Raw genomic sequence first — 26,942 nt, 5'->3', positions numbered from 1 at the left:
GCAATTAGCAGAGTCTGGAGAATGTTCTCCGCTGTTGGTTGCCAAGTGCTCTGGCAGTGCACTCACCCAAAACTAATGTTGGCCAACTTGCTATTCGAGCTTTCAAGCCCTGGTAGAAGATCTGATGTAGAAACATTATGGTTTCACTGCAGAAAAATATGATGTGTAAACAACAACAATGTAAGCATTACATCATTACATCAGTTTGTAGGGCAGTCTTCATGCTAAATCTATTGTGAAGATTAGAATTAAAGGGCACCTATTTCATTGCTAAAAAACTATGTTATTTTGTGTGTTTGCTATACAATGTGCTCCAGATTTACTCTCTTCCTGAAACGCATTTTGTACAAAACTCATTGATTTGAAAAGCGCTGTCCCTGGTTGGCCAGCTTATCTGTATATTGTTATTGGCCTGAATACCTCTGACATCAGCCCCTTACCATGTTTGAAGGATTCGGTCACAATGCAATGCTAACAGGAGTTAATTTACAAGCTGTGAGACAAAGCGGGAGGAATTATGATAATGTCTTGTCTACATCACCAATCCCAGGAAGTAAACTGCTGCCTACAATCCGTGTGTTTGTTGTAGTCCAAGAAAAGAGATTTACGTTGGAGACGATGACTAGCGTCATCCTTTACTTTGGGGTTTTTGCATATCGTTAACATGTACTAATACACACTTACACACAAAAGGACCATAGATGCCCTTAAAAACCCCAGTTTCATGTATTTAATTGTTGACATACAGTACAAAAAAAATACATAACTATAGATTTAATGTGGATTGCATATCTTTGATAATCTTGGAGAAATGTGTTTTTCAGAAAATTTTCATAAAATATTTTAGAAAAATTAGTATAGAAATTTCTGACTTTTGATTGTAAACTTGATTTATAGATTTAAGGATTTATACAATTTGGAGATTAATACAAGATCTGTTTTGGAATTCTACAGGAGACGCTTGATCACTGTCAAGTCACCATTATTTATACACTATAGCACTTTTATACACTATATTGTTTCAAAGTAGCTTCACAGTAATAAACAGTAAGGTAATGAGACATAATGCAAACGTCAAAGCATAGCAGTGTATAATACAGATACAGTACATCAGTTTTGATTAAGTATTAGGGTCTTTCTCTCAGGAGAAACCTTCGAGAAGCATTTCATCTTATTTCCATTTTATAAAAACAATTAAAAAATGATTTGGTCATCCGGAGTTACTTTTAAAGTGCCTGAAACTAATCCTCACCTGTTCAGGAATATGCTGCTGACATCATCATGAGTTATGGGTGGTTTCTTGGAGCTGGCAGCCATGCGAAGTGGTCTCAAGAAGTTGTTGACAAGGATATGAAGCTGTTGGACGTACTCGGCTTCAGCCTCCAGCATGCTGAAGACGACCTGGTTTCTCTTTCTCATGCTCTCCGCGTGTGGAGAACGGATGTAGTCCTGAATGATGGTCTTCCACTTTCTCCGGCACATCCAGCCCCTCAGGAAGCTCTGCACCTGAGACAGCAACATGAAAATGTAGTCATATTCCTCAGGATTTAATAGATATAATAAACTATATAAGATATTTGACAATATCATGCAGGGTCAAATTATATTTTAGAGCTTAACAATAAACTCTTAAACATTTAAACTCGGCTTTTATTAAAAATAGGAGAAAGTAAGATTTATTAAATTCTGGCACATTTAAAAAATACAAAGCTAAAAAAAATTCAGTGTATACATTTTTTTCTCTCTGGCTTAATATAGATGGCAGGGCAAGTGGATCCTGAATGAGATGGAACAGCTTAGTGAAACTGAGGACAGACTCCGAAAACATGAAACACAGGCCTTACTTTTTTGATTTTCTTGATCTCAGAGTCATCATCACTGGGGGCAGTGGTGGGATTTGACTGAATCTTCTCATTGTCTTTGAGCCTTGAAGCGATCTGCCAGTAAACAGTGACAAACATGGCAGAGTTAACACTTCCTTTGCAAAAATAAAACAACTTCTTTCCCTCACTGCTGCTCAGCATGCCGTGAAAGTGATTGAGTCAGGCCAAATCAGTGCCAGTTGAGACATGTGGTGCAATCTCTCGCCCGATCAAATCTCTCTAATGACACTTTAGTGATTTCTAATGCTTAGCGTGCGCAAAATTTTGAATTATTACACGACCCTGTGAATTAAGGACGCGGCTTGGATACAAAAGAGGTGGGAGCTGGCCACCGTCGTCTAAAGGTGAGTGCTCCATTTACTGGATGCAGGCTGAATGAGTTTATTATGCAGCGGACCAAGGATGCGACGCGCACAATACATCTGGGGTCATGCATATTCAGCGCACCATTTCATGCAGCCGGCTCCATTTGCACTTTAAAGTGAAACGAGTATTTGATCCGGCTGATGAAGAATACAGCAGGGATCACAGTTCTTGTGGAGAGCCGTTTTTTGTGAAAAGAGATGCAAAGTGAAGTGTAAAGTAGTCTGGAGGAAGCTCTTGAAAACTAAATGCTTCTTGCACTAATTTTCAGTCTCTCCGCTATTCTCCTTTTCAGAAAGAAGAAATGAACACGACAACTTTGTTAGCCTCTGGAAGATATGATACACTTTATTCCATCTACGAGCTTCAATCTTTTTATTTCACTGTGTTTATGTTAAACAATCCTTACCGCACTTAGAGTTACAAGTTTTACCTCTGATTTTAGACGTTCAATCTCTATCTCTCCATCTTCTATCTGTTGTCGAAGTTGCTTAGCAACTGTTTTCTCGGTCTCCACAATTTGGAGTAGATGGAGGTACTTCTGCATGAGGGTTTCATGCTCGGTAGCCAGGTTTCTGTAGCTGCGCACAAAACACACAGGCATTAATATAAACAAACGCGCATACTTGCACACAGAAACATAACACAAACATGAGTGCAAACCTTTTACGCAACGTCTGTTATACTAACAGAAATGAACTTCATCAGCACAGTATTAACTCTATGAGCACACACTTCAGAGTATCAAACTGTGAATAGACTTCAACAACTGAACAAAATTTGTGGAGCAGCACTTATCTCAAGCGTTTATCTTATAACAGTGAGAAAATCCAGATGCCTTCATGTTTATGCACACTGAACTGCTCCGGGCCAAAATAGTCTTTCATAGTACAGACTAGAGACCAAAAGCGAGCACCAGCCGTCCTCACCTCAAGAAAAACACTTGTTCTTAAGAATAAAGCACTGAAAACTGTGCTACTTGACATAAAATCCCCTTTATTTGACTCTATTTAAAATGTATAAATAAATAAGTGACTTGTGAGTTGTTAGGCCAATTCTGGGACAGTTTTCTTATTATTCAATGAACGTTGTTCATTTCCAACAACAAATGACACAAAAAGTTTTAAAGCAAGTTTTAAAGTCAATATCAACAAGTGACAAATTAACTTTGCATTTTAAGATTGTAATCCGTAACTTCTGTTTTTCTATTGTCATCTCTGTTTGAAAAATAAAATTGCAGGTTGCTTGCAGAATAATTTTCTTTATATGTGTAAAATACAATATTTTTAACCTAAAAAAGTCAAAGAGGCATGTGTGTTTTGCCGGTAGCAAGTCTTCAAAATGCTCTACAACAGCTATAGCTCCACCAGAACCAAATACATTAACATGTCATGACCAATGGAGGAATAGTTCACCCAATTATATAAAAATTATATAAAAATTAACTCATAATACACTCAAAAAAATGATTCAAGCCCTTCTTAGAAATGACACATTAAAATTGTGTTCAATGAATTAAAAATACCTCATTAAGAGCAAAAAGTATATATATTTAATTAGTCTAACACAAAAAGAATATGTACTATAATTTATTGATTTCTTTTTAATTGCGTTAACACAATTAGTTTGAGTTTGGGTTCTGGAAAAAGAATTTCCCAGCATGCTTTGCATGCAACTGCTTTTGGAGAGTAATTTTGTTAATTTAGTGTTATTTTACGCATTTTTAGGTAAAGAGAAAGACTTAATAATGTTTAATGTCTGTTTATCTTATTGATTTAGAAGCATTTGTGTTATATATTTTTAAATTGTTTGGTTACCATCGTGCAGAAGAGTGGCGCTTGTGGTTAGGTTGTGGATGTGACGTATATCTCTCAATGAACACTAACTGTGTTAATGCCTGTTTGGAGATCAGTCTCTTCTAACATGCTCATCCAAAGTATCATATGCTATTATTATTAGCATGCTAACATGTGTTTATGCTAATTAGTATGATATAAAAACGTTTTATATAAAATAAAATAATTGAGTTATTCAGACTACACTACATTGTGTTACTCAGACTATGCTAAATTGAGTTATTCAGACTACACTAAATTGAGTTGAGGCAACTAATTTAGTATTGCCATTTACTTTAAATTGAGTTGGACTAACTCAATATATTTTTGTTGTGTGAAGCAGTTTTTTATGAGTTAGGGGTACACATTCATATTGGATGGAAATCCTGCCCACAATTTTATTGAGTTAATCCAATGAATAATTTTTTTGAGTGTATACTCAACCTCATTTTTTTCAGTCAAGCACATAGTAATAATTTTATATTATAATGCCATCATGTTATCGCATTAATACAGTATATAGAGGTCAACACACTGAAGCTTCAAAAACCACATACAGTACATCAATCATTAACTCTTTACCCACAGTTATCTCCTCAATTAAGAGAAAACATTTGCATAAAAAAGTGTTCCTGATGAGGTTTTATGTTAATCTATAATACCGCGATTATCCACTAGACCCTTACCCCATTTATAAAAAAACTGAAGCAAAAAAGTGATTTACTCATTTTAAACTCTGTGTATGTTTTGATAATCATTCTTAATCTGATCTCTTCCTTCACAAAAATGCAATTATTTTAGATTTTTGCTAAAGAATTTGTATTTTTTAAGAAAAATACCCATATTTAAGAGTTTATAAGCAGAGAAAAAAGTATAGATTGGATGATTCCCCGTTTTGTTTATTTGTTTATTGTTGGTTTGAAAGCAGATGGTCTGTTCTTTCATTTTATATATTTGTATGTTTATATATTTTTAGAAGAAAATTTTCCTGGAAGACATTTTGTGAAACTTTTGTGAAAATCACAAAAAATGCGGGCAAGGAATGAGTTAAAGTGACAAAACACGCATATGGCAACTAATCACAAAACACAGAAAAAAGAGATTCAATGTTAACGTTGTACCGCTATATTTGACCAAACTGCACTTATCTGTATGTTTCCATGGATACTATGATACAATGTATCACTAGATAAGCTCAAAATCAAGGCTTTGAACCGCTTAATGGAACGAAAACGAAAACCAGAAACTTTTGATGTTTTGCAAGGAACAGAAACGAAACCAGAAACTTTCAAACACAACCTTATCTCACAAAATACGTGAAATAGTCACGCATTATTTTGCTCAGTTTTGCATGACATTGTCACGTATTTCCACCATATTACGTGCCCCTGACACGACCTTCTTTTTACGTGACAGTTTCACGTATTGGTTACTCAACTGTTTTTCCTATTTTCTTACAATCATCGTTTCGGTTTGGGGTTAGAACAACTTTCTGTTACATAAAATTACATCCTTACCCAAACCCAACTCTAACCCTAAGGTCAGGCGACGATAGTTTAAAAAGCATACGATTTTTTTTTTATAAACCAATACATTAAGTGACATCGTAACGCAAACAGCAAATCTAACCCCAAACCGCGACAATTGTTTAAAAATAGGAAAAACAGTTGAGTAACCAATACGTGAAACTGTCACGGAAAAGAAAGTCGTGTCAGGGGCACGTAATATGGTGGAAATACGTGACAATGTCACGCAAAACTGAGCAAAATAATGCGTGACTATTTCACCGAAATTTGTGAGATCAGGTAGTTCAAACAATATATGTTCTGGAACAGAAACGTTTATTTAAAATAATGGTAACCGGTTAATACCGTTATTTTTTCGTTCTTTGACAAGATTTCTGTGCAATACTCGAGGAAGTTCACTTCCGGTCGTCGTTGACTCATCGGATAAATGAGAAGCTTATCACCAGCAAGTAGCCTACTTAAGCCCAAGTCTCTAATGCTCAATCATAAGAGGTAATTAAAACTGCAAGCAGTGATGGAAGGGCCCTCGCACACCTGACACCGCCACGCCGTGGCATGAGAAGAATTAAAGGGAACAGTAGTAAATAGGCATTTAAGCATGTAAACATAGGTGAACCATTTAAAAGTGTAGTATAATGTGCCACATTTCCTGTTGCTAATTACAAATGACAGCGAGGTAGCATCGTGTAAGATAGCATGAGAGAGAGAGAGAGAGAGAGTGAGTGAGCGAGTGTGTGTGTGTGTGTGTGTGTGTGTGTGTGTATGAGTGACTACATGTAAATATTGGCACGTAGATGTGTTCTGTCCAGGACTCTTATCAATCATGTGAAGTTTGGGACAAATCTGACATTGCATTATCATTGTAAACATGTTACTTCCTGTTACCAGCTGGTGGCGCTATGACCGTAACTGACTATTGGCATCATAAGTGACTATCAGTGATGGGAGTAACGCGTTACTGTAACTCCACTATTTTTTTAAATCAAGTAACGCAATTACAATTACTGAAATTTAAATGAGTTCGTTACGCGCGTTACTCTATTTTGTAAAAAATAGACAAGACATATCTGACGTCGCAGGACTGTAGTTGGCGGCGCAATGATTCATTACACTTCATCATAGCTGACAGTGCATATAGAATGAACATGAAAAATCTAAACGGGACAACATACCTTTGTTTAAAAATTGTGCGCAAGTCATAATCCATCCGGTCTCATGTTTGTAAATTATCTTCACCAAGCAATCGCAGTATGACATCAACTTGCATTTGTAGTCCACAAAGGTAATAAATCTAAGAAATGATCATATATTCTTAGATGTTTACATCGGCTTCATGGAAGAGAACGATCCGCGATTGTTGTTTCCACTAAAATATTCACACTGCGGTGTACACCCGTGTTAAAACTCCATAGTATGTGTGAGCTCGCTTTTAGTTTTAGTTTCAGTCTCTCCGTATCCGAACAAAAAATCCACTCGCTCTGTGTCCATCTGACAAAACAATCCACTCGCTCTGTGTCCATCTGACAAAACAATCCACTCGCTCTGTGTCCGTCCGACAAAACAATCCACGTAGCCTACTCCGTTTTCTGAGTAAATATCTTCCTTTAATCCTGTGTATCATTTAAATCCAACAGAAAACAAACAATATATGACCAAAGAGCGCAGTCCCTGTGGCAAGCTTCACAAGCTGTGTTCCAATTCAAGTGCTGCACCCTACTAAGCATGCAATAAAAGGTGAGCACTTGCCCATTCAAGGCGCTCAGAAGTTCGCGAAGAGAACTGAAATGAGACGGTCTAACCTTCGGAGGACCCATAATTTGCCTCATCTGCTGCACATGCATCGTGCCTGTCAGCAGGACACAGCGGAGACGTTTCTAACTTATTAAAATAAATATGAAATCAGAAAAATTATAATTTATTTTAGAAAATTTGACATGTTGACACAATTGTCTCCAAATTTTTAAAGAGACACTACACAATTTTAACACATTTTATATTTTTGTAAACATGCAGAATATTTGTCTAAATGGTCTAAATGATATACATAAATAAACTAAGTTTAAATATTAAGATAATTTCTAACAAAAATATTCAAAGGTTGAATCTAAAGCAAAATAGGCTCCTACAGTATGTGATATATTAGAGTCTTACGTGTAAAATAGCCCATCCATATCATTTTACTGTTTGACTGTTCAGTACTGTTCATATTTACATTTAAAAAGCAGACATAAAAGTAACTTAAAAGTTACTTTTCTAAGTAACTAATTACTTTTGATATACAGTAACCGGTAGAGTAATTCAGTTACTTTTAAAAGAAGTAATTAGTAACTGTAACTAATTACTAATTTTTTAGTAACTTGCCCAACACTGGTGACTATTGACATGTAGATGTGTTCAGTCCAGGACTCTTATTAATCATGTGAAGTTAGGGAAAGATCGGACATTGCATAATCAGTGTAAACATGTCACTTCCTGTTGTCAGCTGGTGGCGCTATAACCATAAGTGACTAATGACATGTAGATGTGTTCACTCCAGGACTCTTATTAATCATGTGAAGTTTGGGACAGATCAGACATTGGATAATCATTGTAAACATGTCACTTCCTGTTGCCAGCTGGTGGCGCTATAACCATAAGTGACTATTGACATGTAGATGTGTTCAGTCCAGGACTCTTATTAATCATGTGAAGTTTGGGACAGATCAGACATTGGATAATCATTGTAAACATGTCACTTCCTGTTGCCAGCTGGTGGCGCTATAACCATAAGTGACTATTGACATGTAGATGTGTTCAGTCCAGGACTCTTATTAATCATGTGAAGTTTGGGACAGATCAGACATTGGATAATCATTGTAAACATGTCACTTCCTGTTGCCAGCTGGTGGCGCTATAACCATAAGTGACTATTGACATGTAGATGTGTTCACTCCAGGACTCTTATTAATCATGTGAAGTTTGGGACAGATCAGACATTGGATAATCATTGTAAACATGTCACTTCCTGTTGCCAGCTGGTGGCGCTATAACCATAAGTGACTAATGACATGTAGATGTGTTCACTCCAGGACTCTTATTAATCATGTGAAGTTTGGGACAGATCAGACATTGGATAATCATTGTAAACATGTCACTTCCTGTTGCCAGCTGGTGGCGCTATAACCATAAGTGACTATTGACATGTAGATGTGTTCACTCCAGGACTCTTATTAATCATGTGAAGTTTGGGACAGATCAGACATTGGATAATCATTGTAAACATGTCACTTCCTGTTGCCAGCTGGTGGCGCTATAACCATAAGTGACTATTGACATGTAGATGTGTTCACTCCAGGACTCTTATTAATCATGTGAAGTTTGGGACAGATCAGACATTGGATAATCATTGTAAACATGTCACTTCCTGTTGCCAGCTGGTGGCGCTATAACCATAAGTGACTAATGACATGTAGATGTGTTCACTCCAGGACTCTTATTAATCATGTGAAGTTTGGGACAGATCAGACATTGGATAATCATTGTAAACATGTCACTTCCTGTTGCCAGCTGGTGGCGCTATAACCATAAGTGACTATTGACATGTAGATGTGTTCAGTCCAGGACTCTTATTAATCATGTGAAGTTTGGGACAGATCAGACATTGGATAATCATTGTAAACATGTCACTTCCTGTTGCCAGCTGGTGGCGCTATAACCATAAGTGACTATTGACATGTAGATGTGTTCACTCCAGGACTCTTATTAATCATGTGAAGTTTGGGACAGATCAGACATTGGATAATCATTGTAAACATGTCACTTCCTGTTGCCAGCTGGTGGCGCTATAACCATAAGTGACTAATGACATGTAGATGTGTTCACTCCAGGACTCTTATTAATCATGTGAAGTTTGGGACAGATCAGACATTGGATAATCATTGTAAACATGTCACTTCCTGTTGCCAGCTGGTGGCGCTATAACCATAAGTGACTATTGACATGTAGATGTGTTCACTCCAGGACTCTTATTAATCATGTGAAGTTTGGGACAGATCAGACATTGGATAATCATTGTAAACATGTCACTTCCTGTTGCCAGCTGGTGGCGCTATAACCATAAGTGACTATTGACATGTAGATGTGTTCACTCCAGGACTCTTATTAATCATGTGAAGTTTGGGACAGATCAGACATTGGATAATCATTGTAAACATGTCACTTCCTGTTGCCAGCTGGTGGCGCTATAACCATAAGTGACTAATGACATGTAGATGTGTTCACTCCAGGACTCTTATTAATCATGTGAAGTTTGGGACAGATCAGACATTGGATAATCATTGTAAACATGTCACTTCCTGTTGCCAGCTGGTGGCGCTATAACCATAAGTGACTATTGACATGTAGATGTGTTCAGTCCAGGACTCTTATTAATCATGTGAAGTTTGGGACAGATCAGACATTGGATAATCATTGTAAACATGTCACTTCCTGTTGCCAGCTGGTGGCGCTATAACCATAAGTGACTATTGACATGTAGATGTGTTCAGTCCAGGACTCTTATTAATCATGTGAAGTTTGGGACAGATCAGACATTGGATAATCATTGTAAACATGTCACTTCCTGTTGCCAGCTGGTGGCGCTATAACCATAAGTGACTATTGACATGTAGATGTGTTCAGGTCATGACTCTTAGCAATCATGTGAAGTTTGGGACAGATCGGACACTGTATGCCTGAGTTCCAGCAACCTGTTTCATAGCGAAACATCAAACTTTGGCTGGCCGAAATAGACACAAATTTTAATATAGAATCAAATCCTTCGCAATTTAGCATCACAAAGGCCTTAAGATGACACTCGCCAAATATGATGATGATCCGACGAAAACTGTAGGAGGAGTTAGTTAAAGTATGACTGCTGGAAATGAGAAAAACTGAGCCAAAATCTGAGAAATAATTCAAAATAGCTGACTTCCTGTTTGGTTTAGGGCGTTGCTCCAAGAGACTTTTTTGTAGGGCTTGTAATAATACATGAGCATACCGAAATTCGTACATGTAAGTTAAACACAGTCCAAGGGCTGCTTCATTCAATATTTGAAAGTGGCGCTAAAACATGTTCCGTCAGGTTGCCAGCTGGTGGCGCTATGGCTATAAATGAAAATTGTTATGTAGATGTGTTCAGGTCAGGACTCTTAGCAATCATGTGAAATTTGGGACAGATCGGACACTGTATGCATGAGTTCCAGCAACTTCCTGTTTCTTTGGAAAACATCAAACTTTGTCGGGCCAGAACCGACACAAATTTTTACGTAGAGTCAAATCCTTCGCAATTTAGCATCACAAAGGCCTTAAGATGACACTCACCAAATATGAAGATGATCCGACGAAAACTGTAGGAGGAGTTAGTTAAAGTATGACGCCTGGAAATGACAAAAACTGCGCCCAAATCACAAAAATAACTCCGAATAGCTGACTTCCTGTTTGGTTTACGGCTTCGATCCAAGAGACTTTTTTGTAGGTCTTGTCATGCTACAGACGCGTACCGAATTTCGTAATTGTACGTCAAACACAGTCCGAGGGCTGCTTCGTTGAAAATTTGTAGGTGGCGCTATAGAGCCATTTTCTCACGCCTAATTCTAAAGCATACACCACATGTAAATTTTCATCACTCTTGACATCTGTGCAAAATTTCATGAGTTTTCGAGTATGTTTAGGCCCTCTAAAGTCCCGCTGAAGTCGGAGAAAAAGAAAAAAAAAAAATAACTCCTTGAAGAACAATAGGGTCCTCACACCCCGGTGTGCTCGGGCCCTAAATACTGTAGGCTACCAAATACCTCAAGATGTTTGTTTTTTACTAATTAGTGGTGTAACAGATCACAGTTGATCCGTGATCCATACAGATCACGACACAGGGTTCGGCTCCCATGCGATTCGCGGATGAATACGCAAATATAAATAGGGTGAAAGTTGATCATCTGCAAGTGTTTCAAAGGCTTGCAAATGTTAACACTTAAGTGATTTTAAACAATTTAACCTCTAAAAGACGCTGAAGTGAGCAATTTTCTGTACGCACATGCGGTTGAATGTGTCAGGTCCAACTCCAATCAAATGTGATTATCCCTATGCCCTTCAAAGATCAGAACTCTTGATGTATAAACTTGAGAGAGAGTTGCGCTACTGTGTTTCATACTGTAGTCCATTAAAATACATTTGGCGAATAAAGCACTGAAAAACAACATAATTTTCACTTTATGTGGAGTGACTGTTTATGCTGCATCTTCTTCCCAAAGCGCCGTTTGGCATTCATCCTCCGTATATGTCTGTGTGCGTGTGTGTAAGTGCACTCAACAAATGTAGGCATTTCAGAATTACAGTTATGCCGTTTACATAATGTAGCCTTTTTTAATGTTTGATGACAAGAAAATTAAGTAAAATTATGTAGACTAATAATTTAAGTTTAATGTCCTAATAATCAGCCTACTAATTTGTATATCCCACAGCTGACATGGAATGTTATTAACCGGTTTGGGAACTTTATTTTTTGTTCTAACCGGTTCAGGAACGTCCATTTTAGGGTTGAACCGAAAACTGGAAACGTTAAAATACTGTTTATGTTTGGAACGAACCAATTGGGAAAATATTCTGGTTCAAAGCCCTGCTCAAAATATTAAACATTTGCTTGTTGAATCTTCACCAAGTTGACCTCCATATAGGGTGACCCTACATGCCATTTCTCTGGGAAATGTCCTGGCCAGAATTTCGAGTGCGTCTTCTAGAAGTCATATTTGTCTACCGCATACGTCAACGAGGTTCTCACATTTCAATTAAAAACATATACAATCATTGTAGTTCTATTCTTACGTTATAATTTAATGTTTGCTCTTCTGAAATAGAACCTGAAATAATAAACCTTGATGAAGTATGCGGTCGACAAATACGACTTCCGGAAGATACTGTACCCCAGAAATCCTGGCCAGTATGCGTCCCGGGAAAATGGCATGTATGGTCACCCTTTCCACAAGACGATTTTTTTGTTTAACTGAAGAATGGAGGTCAAATAGAGATGGGGTTGCATAAGGGTAAGTTAATGAGGAAAGAATTGTCATATTTGAATGAATGGCTGCGTTTGTTCCTTAACAAAGAACAAGAATACTGAGTGCACTTTTAACACACTATTGCAACCCATTCTCACTCCCCAAGGCATCAAAATCTGAAGCATGTTCAAACGCCTTCAGCGTCAGTATGAAGACGTGAAAGGTGCCCCTATGCGTCACTATATCGACGAAATGGGAACTTTCATGCTAATCCCTCAGTGTCGGATATAGACGAAAGGGAATCCCGGAAGGTGATGCCGTCATGTTATGCGACGATTGGCAGGATCATGCCGCTTCTGGACGGTAACTACTCAATTTTTGTTCCAATTTTTTTACCATTGTTGCTTGGGGTTGGGATAGAACGACTTTCTGTTACATAAAATTACATCCTAACCCAAACCCAACTCTAACCCCAAAGCGACAATGGTTTAAAAATCAGAATACAAAAAGTATAAACCAATACAGACATCCTAACCCAAACCTGAACTCTAACCCCAAGCAACAGTGGCTTAAAAATCAGAAGACAAAAAGTATAAACAAACTGACATCCAAACCCCAAGTCTAACCCCAACCCCAAGCGACAATGGTTTAAAAATTGGAATAAAATTGAGTAGTTACCGTCCAGAAGCGGCATGATCCTGCTGATCGTCGCATAACGTGACGGCATCACCTTCCGAGATTCCCTTTCGTCTATATCCGACGCTGAGGGATTAGCATGAAAGCAACGGAGTTCCCATTTCGTCGATATAGTGACGCTGAAGGCGTTTGAACATGTTTCAGATTTTGACGTCTTGGGAAGTGAGAATATGTTGACTATTGTTATGTCATATTTATCTAACATAAAAACAAAACCCCCACTAAACTTCCAATATAAAAATAGTTAACTAAACAAATAAGCTCTTGTGATTTTATGATCAATGCTTATGAGTTTATAATTTGTTGATTCTTAGCTTACACAAAAATATTTCAGAAAAATATGAGCAATTTTTCACCAAACAAATATCTATCAACAAATATATTTTTTTACATAATCTGTCATACAGTTCTTCCTTTTATACAGGGTTAATAACTATCACAAACCAAACTACAAGCATTTGACATTGCACATGTCCATAAATACATTGAAACCCATATGCTATTAAAAACACAAATCTGTTAGTTCCCAACAGAGAGCTTGAATGCAACAATAAACAATACTCCCAGCAGAACCTCTGCAACATCCAAGATTGCTTAAACAAGCTTGAGGCTAATTATAGATAATGAGACATGGAATCTGTCCACTTGGCAAAAAATACCCCTCTGTACTCATTTTACCCATTAACAATAAACCTTTGTATATAGAGCTGTATGTGTACTGTAGTACAGACTAAACCAAAGGATCCAGGTGTTATGAGAACACAGTCTTGTTCAAGCACTCAACTTTTAAATCCCAAAACACATCCCTACAAACCAGCAAGTTTCCTAATAAGCAAATTAGAAGATAATAAGTAAATCTCAAACAGTTAGTTAAAATGCACATTCACCGTCAGTTTCTGATGCTACAGGGAAAACAAACATGGTAAATTTGAGTTCTGATCATTTTTTCATCTTTTACTGAAGTGGTATTGGATGGACTAAAATCATTTGCTTACCTGGCATGTGATATTGCTGCCACCCATTCATCGCAGTCCTTAACATCTTCAGTACGAAGCTCTAGGGCCTTCTGATTCTCATGGTTAAAGTTGATTGTGAAATAATACTGCAATACAAAAAGTAAACCTTTTAACTACAACATCATGTTTTTCAGTGCTGAGTCCTGAATCATATACATGCTAAAAAATGGTGCTAAAAAGTAGGGGAGAGCGGGGCACAACAACAGTTTTTGGTTTTGGCTCAATCATTCAAAAAATATTTAAGTTTGATTCTTTATATTTTTACACAAGCAACACACACATCTCTGCTAAAAATGACAATTTGAAGTTTGTTTCTATTACTTACCATTCTTGGACAATTACACCAAACATGGCAGACGTGCAAACGTTACATCTTACCCCATAGGTGGGGTTAATTGTAACAGGCAGGGGGCTAGTTGTAACACTTGCTAAAAAATCAAAGGGACACTTCACCCATCTGCATTAAGTTTTGTATAGTTAGAACCCCAGTCATGTTTTTGAATGGTCGTGCATCATTTCCTCAGTTGCCGCTGAGACAGAAGAAATACAGATTTCAGTGTTGCACTTCCTTCTTTAAATGATGTAAAAATCATCATTTTGCATCATTGAAAGCAGGAAGTCCAATATCTTCGTTGAGGGGGTGAGACTACAAACACCTAGCCTGGGTGCCAGCCGATCTTAGCCCCGCCCACCACGATTTGAAAAACGGGGAAGATCGGTCTGGGGATTCACCGTTGAGGAGCTACTATGCGAATACCAAAACTGGCCGACGAATCAAATTGTGAGGGCGGGCTTTATACGATGATGGACAGATGATCAACAGTAACGTATCAACCACGTCACCAAAGAGCGCGTGTGTTCAATCTGTTTACAATGAAATGGCTGCCGCTGGTGAATTCAGATGTGTGGATTCTGACATTGAGTCTGTTCTAAAAGATATCGACAGAGCATTGATTTAAAAAGAGGAACAGAGAAACGCGATCAAGGCATTTGTTTATGTTTTCGCCGTCCTTCCTATGGAGGACAAAGTTAAAGAAGCAACTGAAATGGGTATCATGGCGATGCAACTCGGCGTGCACGACGAGATGGATATAATTAGCGGTCGTTGCCAGCTTCTTTTCGGAAGCCCGGAATCGTGACTGCTGAATAAGTGGAGGGACATGCTAGGCTCCGATATTTTTCAAGCCAACGTAATGGGTAGCTATCGTCGTGGATGAAGTTCACCTAACGTACAAATGGTAAGAGATAGTCTTACTGTATGACTTAGTAAATACTTAATGTTGTGATATAAATGAAATGTTGTAAACATAGTAGTTGTTGATGTACCTTCGCTAACTCAGACTTAGTATAATTACAATGATGTTAGTATCATTGTAGTGAAATTACTAGCAGTTCGGTCAGGCTGCTAAAGACGCCATTTCAACATCACACACTCCGTTGCTCTGATTGGTCGTATGTCTATCCAATTGAGTGCAGAGGCATTTTTCGGTTGAGACACGCCTCATAATTTTAGCTCAATGGAGCGGTATCAGACTCAAATTCTGACTAGAATTGAGTATGACAACGTCAGGCTAACAAACACCCCTTTTCTCGGTCAAATAGGCACCAAACACTGAATGTAAGTTAGATTTCGACTACAAATATGACGCACTTTTAATAAAGATTAATGTTTCTACGAGTGAAATGCTCCTAGAAGTTTGCAGGCAAATATTCCAATACTATTTTGTCTATATACTTGAAGTGGATATTGTTTATATATTTGTCTATAACAGACAGGTATCCACACTGTATTCATTCATCCACCCTTTTCTTACAATAGTTCAATTGGATACAAATGTCTAAATATGTGAGAAAACGCAGCACAATTATGACAAAAAAAATTATATGTGACCCAGTCTGTAAAAACCATACTAAAGTCTCAAAATCTAATTCTGAGATAATGAAAATCAAAGTCTGATTTCACCTATTAATTTCATTATGATTTCAATCTTTGACATGACCTTATTCAATCAATATTAAAGATATAAACAAAAATACATTTTGACTCACAACTTTTGATAAGACAGGCACATTTATTTTGTTGGCAGCCAGCAATCATTCGTATGTAGCCTATTTAAAACAACGGCAAGAATTCGCTAACGTTAGCTGTTTTTATACCGTTAGTGCTGCTGAGGGGTTAGTTGTAACACAGCGTTACAACTAACCCCGCTGGGTGATTTTTATTTTATTTTTCATTCTACCAAAAAAGTAGCTAAGAGCTGAAGACATATTTCAAAATTATGCTATGTTTTAGTCAACAAGACATTGACACATTTTTAGTGCTAAACCTGTGTAGAACCATATTGTGCTATGTTGAACCATAAGTGGTGTTATAATCACGTTTTAGCACCACTCATGGTTCGAAGTGCTACTTTATATAGATGCTTTATAGCGCTACAAATGGTTCCCCTATAATTACGAGTTTTTATTTAGCAGCATTTTTTAGAGTGTATGATTTACTGACTAAAGGTAACTAATGTAACAATTCACTGTAAAAATAATACAGCATGAAGTAAAATGGTTTTGCAAGTCACTTCAACAAACTATTTTAAATGTGGACTTCTGATAAGTTGAGATAACTTCATTCTGCATATTGTACATTCAGCTTACTGTACAAAGCTATGCTAGTTGCAGCCTCTTTAATTTTTAAAATCAGTTTGTTGTATTTATTTTTTATTATGTAAATGTTCATGTAGCCTTATATGCAAGAAAATGCGCAGTCAGCCAATTACAACTTCAGTGGGATGCAAGATTCCTCTTTATATCAGGATTTACAGTATTTTATAACCAGTAGACTACTTTAAAAAAATAAATGGTGCTAAATAATACTATAACCTCGCAATCATAGGGGAACAATTCGTAGCCCTCGTAGAATCATAAGTTGTAAAGCATGACTATAGCACCACTTATGGTTCAACATAACACAATATGGTTCTACACAGGTTCCAGATTGGTGATGTTTAGCACTAAAAATGGTTTCCCTATGATTACGAGCCAGTGAACCACTTTTAGCACCATTTTCCTAGAGTGCACATATAATCCTATACATAAATTCTGTTTTTAAAAGCTATGAAAACACAATGAACAAACCAAATCCTCAAATTCATTGGAGGAACTACCGGTATTCTTGTTATTTCTAATTGGGACAACATTGGCCATTGCCCCAGAGAGCTGGTTAAAGGCACAAAAATCATGGTCGTCGGAAGCCAAAAAGATTTTCTGGAGTAGATGCTATTTTCTTGTATTGTGGTGCCTTTTAATTAAACAATTACTTTTATAGCCTAAAAGCTTTGTTTACCTTGCTGTGTCGGGGGAGTGCAGGAGGCAAAAGTAGTGTAAACTCGAAATGGAGTTTAATTTATATGGACTTTAAATGAGGCAAGTGGAATGGATTAGAGGAAACAGCAGCATGGAAGTTAAAGAGCCAAACAGATCCAAAATCGAGACTGACCTGTATTGCAGTGTGTCATGTAGCTGTCCATCAATGTAAACAATGTGCAAGGTAGTTGAACAAAAAAGTGCACGATTAATAAAGTTATTGGCTTCTAAAGAAGGGAGTCGACTCTGAATCGCTGAAACGAGTCGTTATATGGATTTGATCTCCTGCCTGACTTTTTCCACGTCACATGAACACTTCCACGTCACACAAGATACTAATCTCCGCCTATAGCCTTGCCCGCGGGAGAAACGAAAACTATGATCTGCCCACAGCTAATTAGTGTGTAAACATCATATCATGCTGTGTTTTCAGTTTGTGTTGTTTTCACTTCCAAAGGAGGGATATACTAAACGTTTGGCTGTGAAGAATCAGTGGTTAAAATTTATTTTTAACGGAGAGATTTACTAGACGTGGTTCAGTACCCACTTTATTTGGAACAACATGCGTCTCCTAACCACAACCTGTAAGTATGATTATAGCTACATACTTGCTTAAATGGGTGTAAAATGTCTATCGTCGTTTTTATTGCTTGAATTAATGATGAATGATGTCGTTGTTTAAACTCTTAATATACTGTCAGAGAGTCACGTTAGCAAGCGGTTAACGCATGCTCACTTACGGTTTTGCTATGACCCGGTTAGCTTACATAAATGCTTAAATGAGTTTAAAATGTTAGTTTCTATTGTCATTTCTATTGCTTGGATTAATGATGAATGATATGTATTGATGTTGATAATATTTTCTCAGTAAATCATGTTAGCACTAGGTCAATACATGAAGAGTTTCGTTGCAAAACGAGATAAATCCGTTTTTTTAATTGTTCAGAAATCTCGTTTTTTGGTTGTGCATTCCAATTCATTTCAATTCAACTGCAGTTGGTTGGTTTTGATTTAAACCTTCATAACTTAAAAAAACAGCTAAGTAGCACCATAAAACAAAATAATAACATGATAACATAATAATAAACATGTTTTGACAAAAATGTAAAAAAATGGATTTATCTCGTTTTGCAACAAAACTCTTCACATGTTGCACTATTGTTGGTCTGTGCCACTGATCTGTGGTCTGAGCGGAGACTCTGTCAGTTGACCAATCAGAGCAGTGTAGGCTACGGAAAGGTGGGGTTTAGTTAGACTGAGTCATTGAACGGCGTCACATGAATCGTTTGGGGATCTCTGAGAAATGGGGTAATTTAAAATTTGTATTTTGAGAAAATTACAGTGTTTTTTGACCATGCATTCATTTAAACCTGTTGTCTGGAACTTATAAACAGTGATAGGATGCTTAAAATTGGCATCTTACTGGCTCTTTAAGGCTGTATAGTATAGTTCCTAGCCATATCTGCTTAGAAAATCGCAACTTTAAATTTTCTGTTGGTCTAAGTAAGTACACGATGTAACTACAGAAGAGTAAAGTTTTAAAAAGGAAAAATATCGAAACTCTTTGGTGCGATGCTAATGGTCTAATCAAATTCAATGGATTATGCTAAGCTATGCTAAAAATGGTACAGCCAGACCCGGAGAGCAGCTAAATGGATTCCAAAATGGTAAAAATCAAATGTTGGGGAGCTGGAAAATTAGCATATTTTTTATGAGATAAAATTAAAGTGTCCCTTTAAATGGGAAGGATTGGACTGATGTGGCTGTAAGTAAACAGAGACAAAGTGAGTGGGTACAATATCTTTGGTCTTAAAAAGTGTGTTATATATGTATTATATGTCCCACTCACATATAATAGTTCTAGTGAATGAAGTTTGTCACCAGTTTGAATGTGGCTACGCATTTCAATTCATTGCTTAGTACAAAGGTCAGCACCTTAGGTGTGTACAACATGAAAATACAAACACAAACTCCTTTGCATATTCAAATATGCACAGCATGTCCTGCATAAAACAATGCAATTCAACAAGAACGACAGAATGTATTGTGCAGTTACACCTGTCCGATATTTGCTGGCTGATAAATAAAAGGCCATTGAAAGTTCAGAGAACATAGGATCGGAAGTGCCATGGAAAACTTTCCCATGCCTGAGATAGCACAATCTCTCAGGAGGAATACCATAAAACATGTAAACTGGGAGCATCGCATCATTACATAACTGTATGCTACCTGTTACCTAGCAACTCCTCCTTGCGCTAGTGGCTATGGCTCTGTATGTGTTACCCTTCTCTCTCCATTTCAGAAAGCCAGGCCTTACCACTGAATCCCCAACAACCTCCATTTCTGCTGCACAGTGGACGGTTAAGGCACCTTGGTCATGCTAAAGTGATTATATAACCATCTTTACTGTAAATGATACTAAGTTAACACAAAGAAAACTGTTGAACTCTAGAATATACATACATAGTTTACAGTTAACACAAAAACATTCACAAAGAGGTACATAAGGTTGTGAACATTGGATTATCCTGACAGTTAAAGTAAGTTATTTCTTCTACTATTTCCTTTCTTTGAGCACAGTAAAGAAAATCTGCAACAATACCAATGGCGGCTGGTGACTGCTCATCCGAGGGGCGCAAATTCCGAATAAGTGTTCTGTGCGTCGAGTGCGTGTATCATCACGTGTTTTGTCAAAAATCGTTTATGATAAAAGAGACGTTCACGTTCACAAAATACATGCAAGATACTCCCTTAACACTAAACTCTGATTACGCATGATATTATGCGAGTATCTGGCAAACACGAGCATCTCTTTTATCATAAACCCTTTAGACGCGTTTGCAGCAGGCACTTATTTTGACAAGACAAGCGATACTTTGAAATTACGAACCACACACATGATGGGCTACATACATGTTGTGACGAACTTCGCATCGAGCGCCCACGAAAAAAGAAGTCACCGACGCCACTGAACAATACACACAAAGCTGGTCAGGTGTGTTTGTATGTTTTTGATAGTGTACACTCACATGCACCCATTAAATGTCCCTTTTCTGATTGTTTAAAACAAAAAAATGTGTTTCTTATTCACTTATGAAATATCATTGGTGCAAAACCCATCTGCAACCAAACCAATGAAAGTAAACTGGCAATAACAGTCCAAATGTGCCGCAAGCCTTCAAACAGTGACTATAACAAAGTCATCTAAAAGGAAAACGTATCGCTGATGAACATATGGTGCTTTCAATAAAGGATATGACATTCAACAATAACCACTCTGAAAGGAGGTTGTTATCTAAGTGAATACTTTTCAATAATACATTCAATTTGCTTCATGAATTATGAGTTGGATAGCTCCATTCAGTTCAGCTCTTTCCACAGTCATCTACTGTAAATAAAATATCCTTTTGTGTTTAAACAACCTGTTACCTTTTACATAACCTTTAGCAATTTAATAATGATGAATGATCTTACATAAAAAACGGCCTTTCAGAGAATAAACGTGTACCAGTAGGTGCTTTCTATTAAATGCAAAAAAAAAAAGAGCACCTTGACTCTATTCCCAGTCAAAATCCATAACACACAGCCTCAGGAATGCATATGCTCTTTCCTTTTCTGCATTTTTGCCACTACTCTTTAAAGGACACATTTTATTATCTCTGTCTTCAGCTCCTATTCAAGTGCATTCCTCAAAGGGACCAAAATAGCAAGCATCAATAAGTCTCCGCTCTCATTCTGTTGAGCTGCAAAAATGCAGCTGTTCCCAAAAGAGAGATGAGTGTTTTTCTATAAATGGGCCCTGACCCCTCAGAGGTACCGAACAGAACAAATTTAGCCCAAACAGCGTTAGCATTAATGAAGGAGGCGCAACGCTACACACACAAGATCCCTTCCAACCATTCTTTTTCTCATGCAAATAGGAGTTGCCATAGGAACCATGGGCTCAAATGCAGATATATTTAAAAAGGGCCAATGAATGAATGATAAAGCAGAGTGATTGGTATGTAAATACAATGAGAATACAAAGGTAGCAGAATGAGTTTCAATAGACCGCAAATTTGTGATGAATACACAAAATGCCGTTTTCTGAAAAGCGTTATGCTGAGTAAGTGTTTTTATGGATACAAAAACATCTCTTGTGCAGAGGAGCAATGAATGCTTTAAAAACAATAAAAGTGAAATATAAATAGTATTTCCAAGTGATACACTTATCTACTCTAAATATCCTTCCTGTCGCTATTTAATTGATAAAAAACGTTATTTTGCGTATTTGGTATAATACAATGTGTTTGCGTGGTTTATGGTTAAAAAACACGTTATTTTCCACATACCGTACATTTTTGTGGCTCCAGATTTTACTCGCTTCCTGAAATGCACGGATTTGAAAAAGTCTTTGTCCCTGATTGGCCAGCTAATCTGTACGTTGCGAGTGACCTGAATACCTTTGACGTCAGCCAGAAATGTGACGCTCCTTACCATGTGTGAAAGATTCAGTCACAATGCAATGCTAACAGGAGATAACTTACAGGCTGTGAGTCAAAGCGGGAGGAATTATGATAATGTCGGTCTTGTCTACATCACCAATCCCAGGAAGTAAACTGTTGCCTACAATCCATGTGTTTGTTGTAGTCCAAGAAAAGAGATTTGCATTGGAAACGATAACTCGCGTCATTGTTTACTTTGGGGTTTGTACCTTTTGCATATCGCTAACATGTACTAATACACACTTACACACCAAAGGAAATGTAAAAACGTGAATCGGACCATAGGTGCCCTTTAATGGTAGAGCATGTGCATTAGCAGCACAAAGGTGCTGATAAAATGTATAGCTTGAATTCTCTGTAAGTCACTTTGGATAAATCCAAATGCATAAATGTAATGTTACAAGAACAAAACAGTGGTAGTCTAAATTATAAAACGAACATTTATGTGCACATATAAATACTTTGCCATGTGGCATTAGACTGCCCTAGTTAAAAGATGCTTCTCTGTGTGAGTTGACAAACCTGGAAAAAGGTCCAGTACAAAGCCTGTTTAAAGCTTCACATGAATATGTAACAAACGCTTTGTAACATGTTATAAGATGTACAATGCTACATAAAAATTGATTAGTCTATAGACTTTCCCATAGACTCAAGCTGTCTTGCAGGAACAAGTGGAGCATCTGAGCAGGAATTTAGCATGCTTTGATATACGATCTGATAAGTTCCATCTAACTTTTCTGTTTCAATACAAATGAGAATAAGAGCATGATGAAATGTGCATGAAACTGCCAAACACTAGGCCTCTGATAGCAAGGTATCGCTGCACTAACTGCGTTCTGTTCTTTCGAGTATGAAAGACATGCACAGCATCAAACTCCGCATCCTGCTTTGTCAGCACAGGGACAGCTGTTCACAGAAAGGTCTTAGATTCATGTTGAATTGCAGTCCTTACACATACAAACAAACACTGCAGGCTGAACAGATATCCAGGGACAACGTAGAGCTATCTACTAGACAAGACATCTCAGCATCCACCACTGGGCAGTAGTCAAAAGTTGTGCTCGAAAAATAACCATGTGTTTTGTGCTTCAGAATGCTATTTGGCTGCAAAAGTGATTAAGTGGTTGGAAGATATTGTTGCGTCTGGTTGGTGATCATATATTGTTGCGTCTGGTTGGTGATCATAAAAGGAGCACTCAGTTGGTTTTTGTTTACATTTTGCTGTGGCTCTCCTTTGGCAGATTTAAACTGCTGTTACATCTAATTTTTGTTTTACAATTTGTAATATAATATAATATATATAGTATTATTACAGTTACTAATATTATTGGTAGTAGTACAACCCAGTATCACGAAATTACATAGTCACTTAAATTTTTTATTCTTTTCCATGACACGGTCACATTTTTCAGTGTTTATACGTGACCGCATTTTTGTTTACGTGTCCCTTTCACGTATTGGTTACTCAACAGTTTTGTCCTAATTTCTTACCATTGTCGCTTCGGATTAGGGTTAGATTTACATAAAATGACATCCTTACCCAAACCCAACTCTAACCCTAACGCCAGGGGACAATGGTTTAAAATTTAAAAAATATAAAAAAATAAATCAGAAAAAATAGTTTAAACAAATACTTTAAGTGACATCCTAACGCAAACACCAAATCTAACCCTAAACCGAATCGACAATGGTTTGACAATAGGAAAAAGCAGTTGAGTAACCAATACTTGACAGGGACACGTAAACAGAAATGCGTGATACGGTCATGTATAAACACGGAGAAAAGAATAAAAAATTACGTGATACAGGGTTGAGTAGTAACTTGCCATAAACTTGTTGGAAACGTCATCTAATCTCAACATATCATATAGAATAAAAACAGCTTTTTTAACCTCCTAAGACCTGGTGTCCACATAATTCTGTGTAACTGGAATCTGTTGTACACAAATGTGGACAATTACAATTATTTCTTCAGGTTCAAAGAAAAATATTTGGTTAAGGGATGCATAACGAATAACGATTAATCGCGATTAATCTATAGCAGAATAAAAGTTTTTGCTTACATCATATACGTGTGTGAACTGTATACCTTTGTATATAAATGCACACACATGCATGTATATATTTAAGAAATGTTTACATATGTATATACATTTATATATAATTTATATATAATATAAATACTTATATATAAATATATATTTTTCTTAAATTAAACATGCATGTGTGCATATTTATATATACATAATTATTATACACAGTTCACACACATATAAAACAAACAAATATATGATGTTTATTCTGCTACCACAATTAATCGTTATGCATCCCTAATTTGGTTATTATATTTATTGGTTCTTCCTAACCCCAAATAGCTGGATGAAATCCAAAATGCAAGCCAAACCAAAGCTCGGGTCTTAGGAGGTTAAATCTCTAATGACTGTAGTCTTCATCTTATGTGTACTTCATTAACTGTATGTTCTTTATGTGAAACTTATTTCGCTTCTTTAAAAGATAAATGTTTCAAATTAGGAAAAATACATTAGTTAGGTCAACTACGTACATTTAAAGAACATGCAGCTTTTTATAAGCACTCTTGATCTAAAATAAGCTTGACACAGAAACCCTTGAGTAGGGGAAATCAGGATTGTAACCTTTTTCCTATGTTTAAATTAAATAATACATCATCAAATGCTTTAAAAGATCTGAGAAGACACAATGTATTGACATCTATCAAGTAGGCACTTGTCTCTGAAATGTTTGAAAACTATGATCAGCAGCATCTTTATCATTGCTGGATCACAATATTATAAACAAAGCAGGTTAAACCGTACACAAACTCTTATTAGACGCCTAAGCAATGTCTTTGAACATAAAGTTCAGTTTTGGAAACGATTTGTTGTTAAACACGTTGGGAAGACGCAGTTGCCAAGGTAGGATGCTATTAATATCAGCGCGGGAATTAAATCAATACGTCAAACAGACTGCGATTCTCCGCTAGTTTTCCGCATGATGGCGACTCTGAGGTTTATAAAGCGCTTTCCTCAGCGTCATTTTCTCTCTTGTGTGGCAGACAGCGGAACAGTCTCTTAAAACTTATATATAGTGAGGAGAAATGGTGAAAATAATACACATTTATCATTGCAGTGATGGAAACACCACCGAAAGACAATGAACTTAAATCGTTCAACAAGTCACTACTGTTTGTTATTTGAAATAAACTCTTAAGCTATTTTAAATGTTTAATGTAAAAGAATATAAACATAATATTTCAAAATAATCAATCAATGTAAGCAAACATTAAAAAATATAGTTATATTATGTAACATAATATACAAGCTTTAAACTGATTTCTACACAGACTTGACATGGCAATAAATAAAATACTAAACACATGATGTAAATAATGTGGAAAAATCTCCGAAAATGAAGCAAGCCAGCAGATGCTGTTGGTAAAAGTGTCTATAGCGCATGCTCATCATATCTTTACGCATAAAACAAACCCCCACTCGCTGCTGGCTGCAAGCAGAATTGCAATTTTTAGCACCTTACCCCCAAATTGACAAGCCAACTAAGCTATTCACATATTCCCCATACAGAAGTACACACAAAGAGATGAGAAAGTTGAAAGATACCTGTTTTTCTAAGCACTCCTTGGCTGACAGTGAAGGTTTGGGTGAGGGCGACCTGTCACACACACATCCCTCCAACAGGTATAATCCCGAGGGTCGAGAGCTGGACTCGCTCTCAAAATAAAACAGCATATTTTGCAACAGAGCAAACCACTTCGTGTGCCATTTTGTGTTGTCGGAGCTCTTTTTGCTTAAGCAGCCTCGCCTCGTAGCATCTTTCTTTGCCAAAAGACCCAGGTAGGTGACATGACCATCATTAAGTCGCATTCCCTTCTGCATTTTTGTGAAGAAGATGCTGGTTTGAGGGAAAAGGCTGGTGAGGCTTGTTTGGTCCTTACATCTTCTTAGCACGAGATCCCCGAGTACACGGGCACTTTCGGGATTAGAAACCAAGCATGGCACGTTCTGCCCATCCACTGCAATCAACGCATTGGCACGAAGTATGGAAGAAGCGCAGAGAAAAACGATAAATGCCAAAGTCTACCATCGTAATGTTCTCGGATGCGTTTAGGCTTTGCAAAGGATAAAAATGCCTCTAGTAACCTCTTCCGTGACGCAACGAGCAGGGAGAATTAGGCTACAGCGCGTGCGAGTGATGGTTTGTCGCGTTCTCACGTGCAATTCTCTATAAACCAGTGCGCGCGCTCGCTGCTGAATGAGGCAGTGTCGTCACGTGACCCGATTTTCGTCGAGTGCATTTCAGCACCTCGGACAGAGAGACGCAAACAACATTTTGCAATAATTTACACAGCTGATTGGTCAATGGTTCTCCTATAGCTTCACTGCAAATAACATTTTAACAACCTTTATTTTTAAGAGTGTAGTCAGGTAACTTTCTAAGTGAAGAATCAGTACGTTACTATAGTTAGACTAATTATGTTATCAATTTGTTATAATAACAGTCGACTTTAAGGAAAGTCAGGCTATTACATTTCTAGTTTCGACATATTTTATAGCCATTGACATTATGTACATTCACTAAACATGCTCACTACACCTTTGTAGGCTTTAGGCTATTATTGGTCTTTTAGGTAGATATCGATTTTTCATGGCTTGTCCAACCAATACATTTATCTGTAATCAATAGTGTGAATGATCCTCAACAGTCAATCAGTAGTAATTCGCGAGGAGCTTCGCATT

General features: G+C 37.2%; 1 protein-coding gene across 1 annotated transcript; it reads right to left on the bottom strand.

Moving 5' to 3' along the window:
* Positions 1 to 4: 4 nt before the first annotated feature.
* Positions 5 to 26,486, bottom strand: LOC141363335 (ras-specific guanine nucleotide-releasing factor 1-like). The gene is made up of 6 exons (XM_073865973.1): positions 25,806 to 26,486; positions 14,309 to 14,415; positions 2,680 to 2,827; positions 1,845 to 1,937; positions 1,253 to 1,506; positions 5 to 146 (listed from the first exon to the last, which is right to left on the bottom strand). Exons 1-6 carry the CDS (start codon positions 26,079 to 26,081, stop codon positions 5 to 7), a joined length of 1,020 nt encoding a protein of 339 aa, XP_073722074.1. The 5' UTR covers positions 26,082 to 26,486.
* Positions 26,487 to 26,942: the final 456 nt, after the last annotated feature.

Source organism: Misgurnus anguillicaudatus, unplaced genomic scaffold (genome assembly GCF_027580225.2).
Source record: "Misgurnus anguillicaudatus unplaced genomic scaffold, ASM2758022v2 HiC_scaffold_34, whole genome shotgun sequence".
In the NCBI taxonomy this organism is placed as follows: Eukaryota; Metazoa; Chordata; class Actinopteri; order Cypriniformes; family Cobitidae; genus Misgurnus; species Misgurnus anguillicaudatus.
This window is presented reverse-complemented; position numbering and strand designations above follow the sequence as displayed.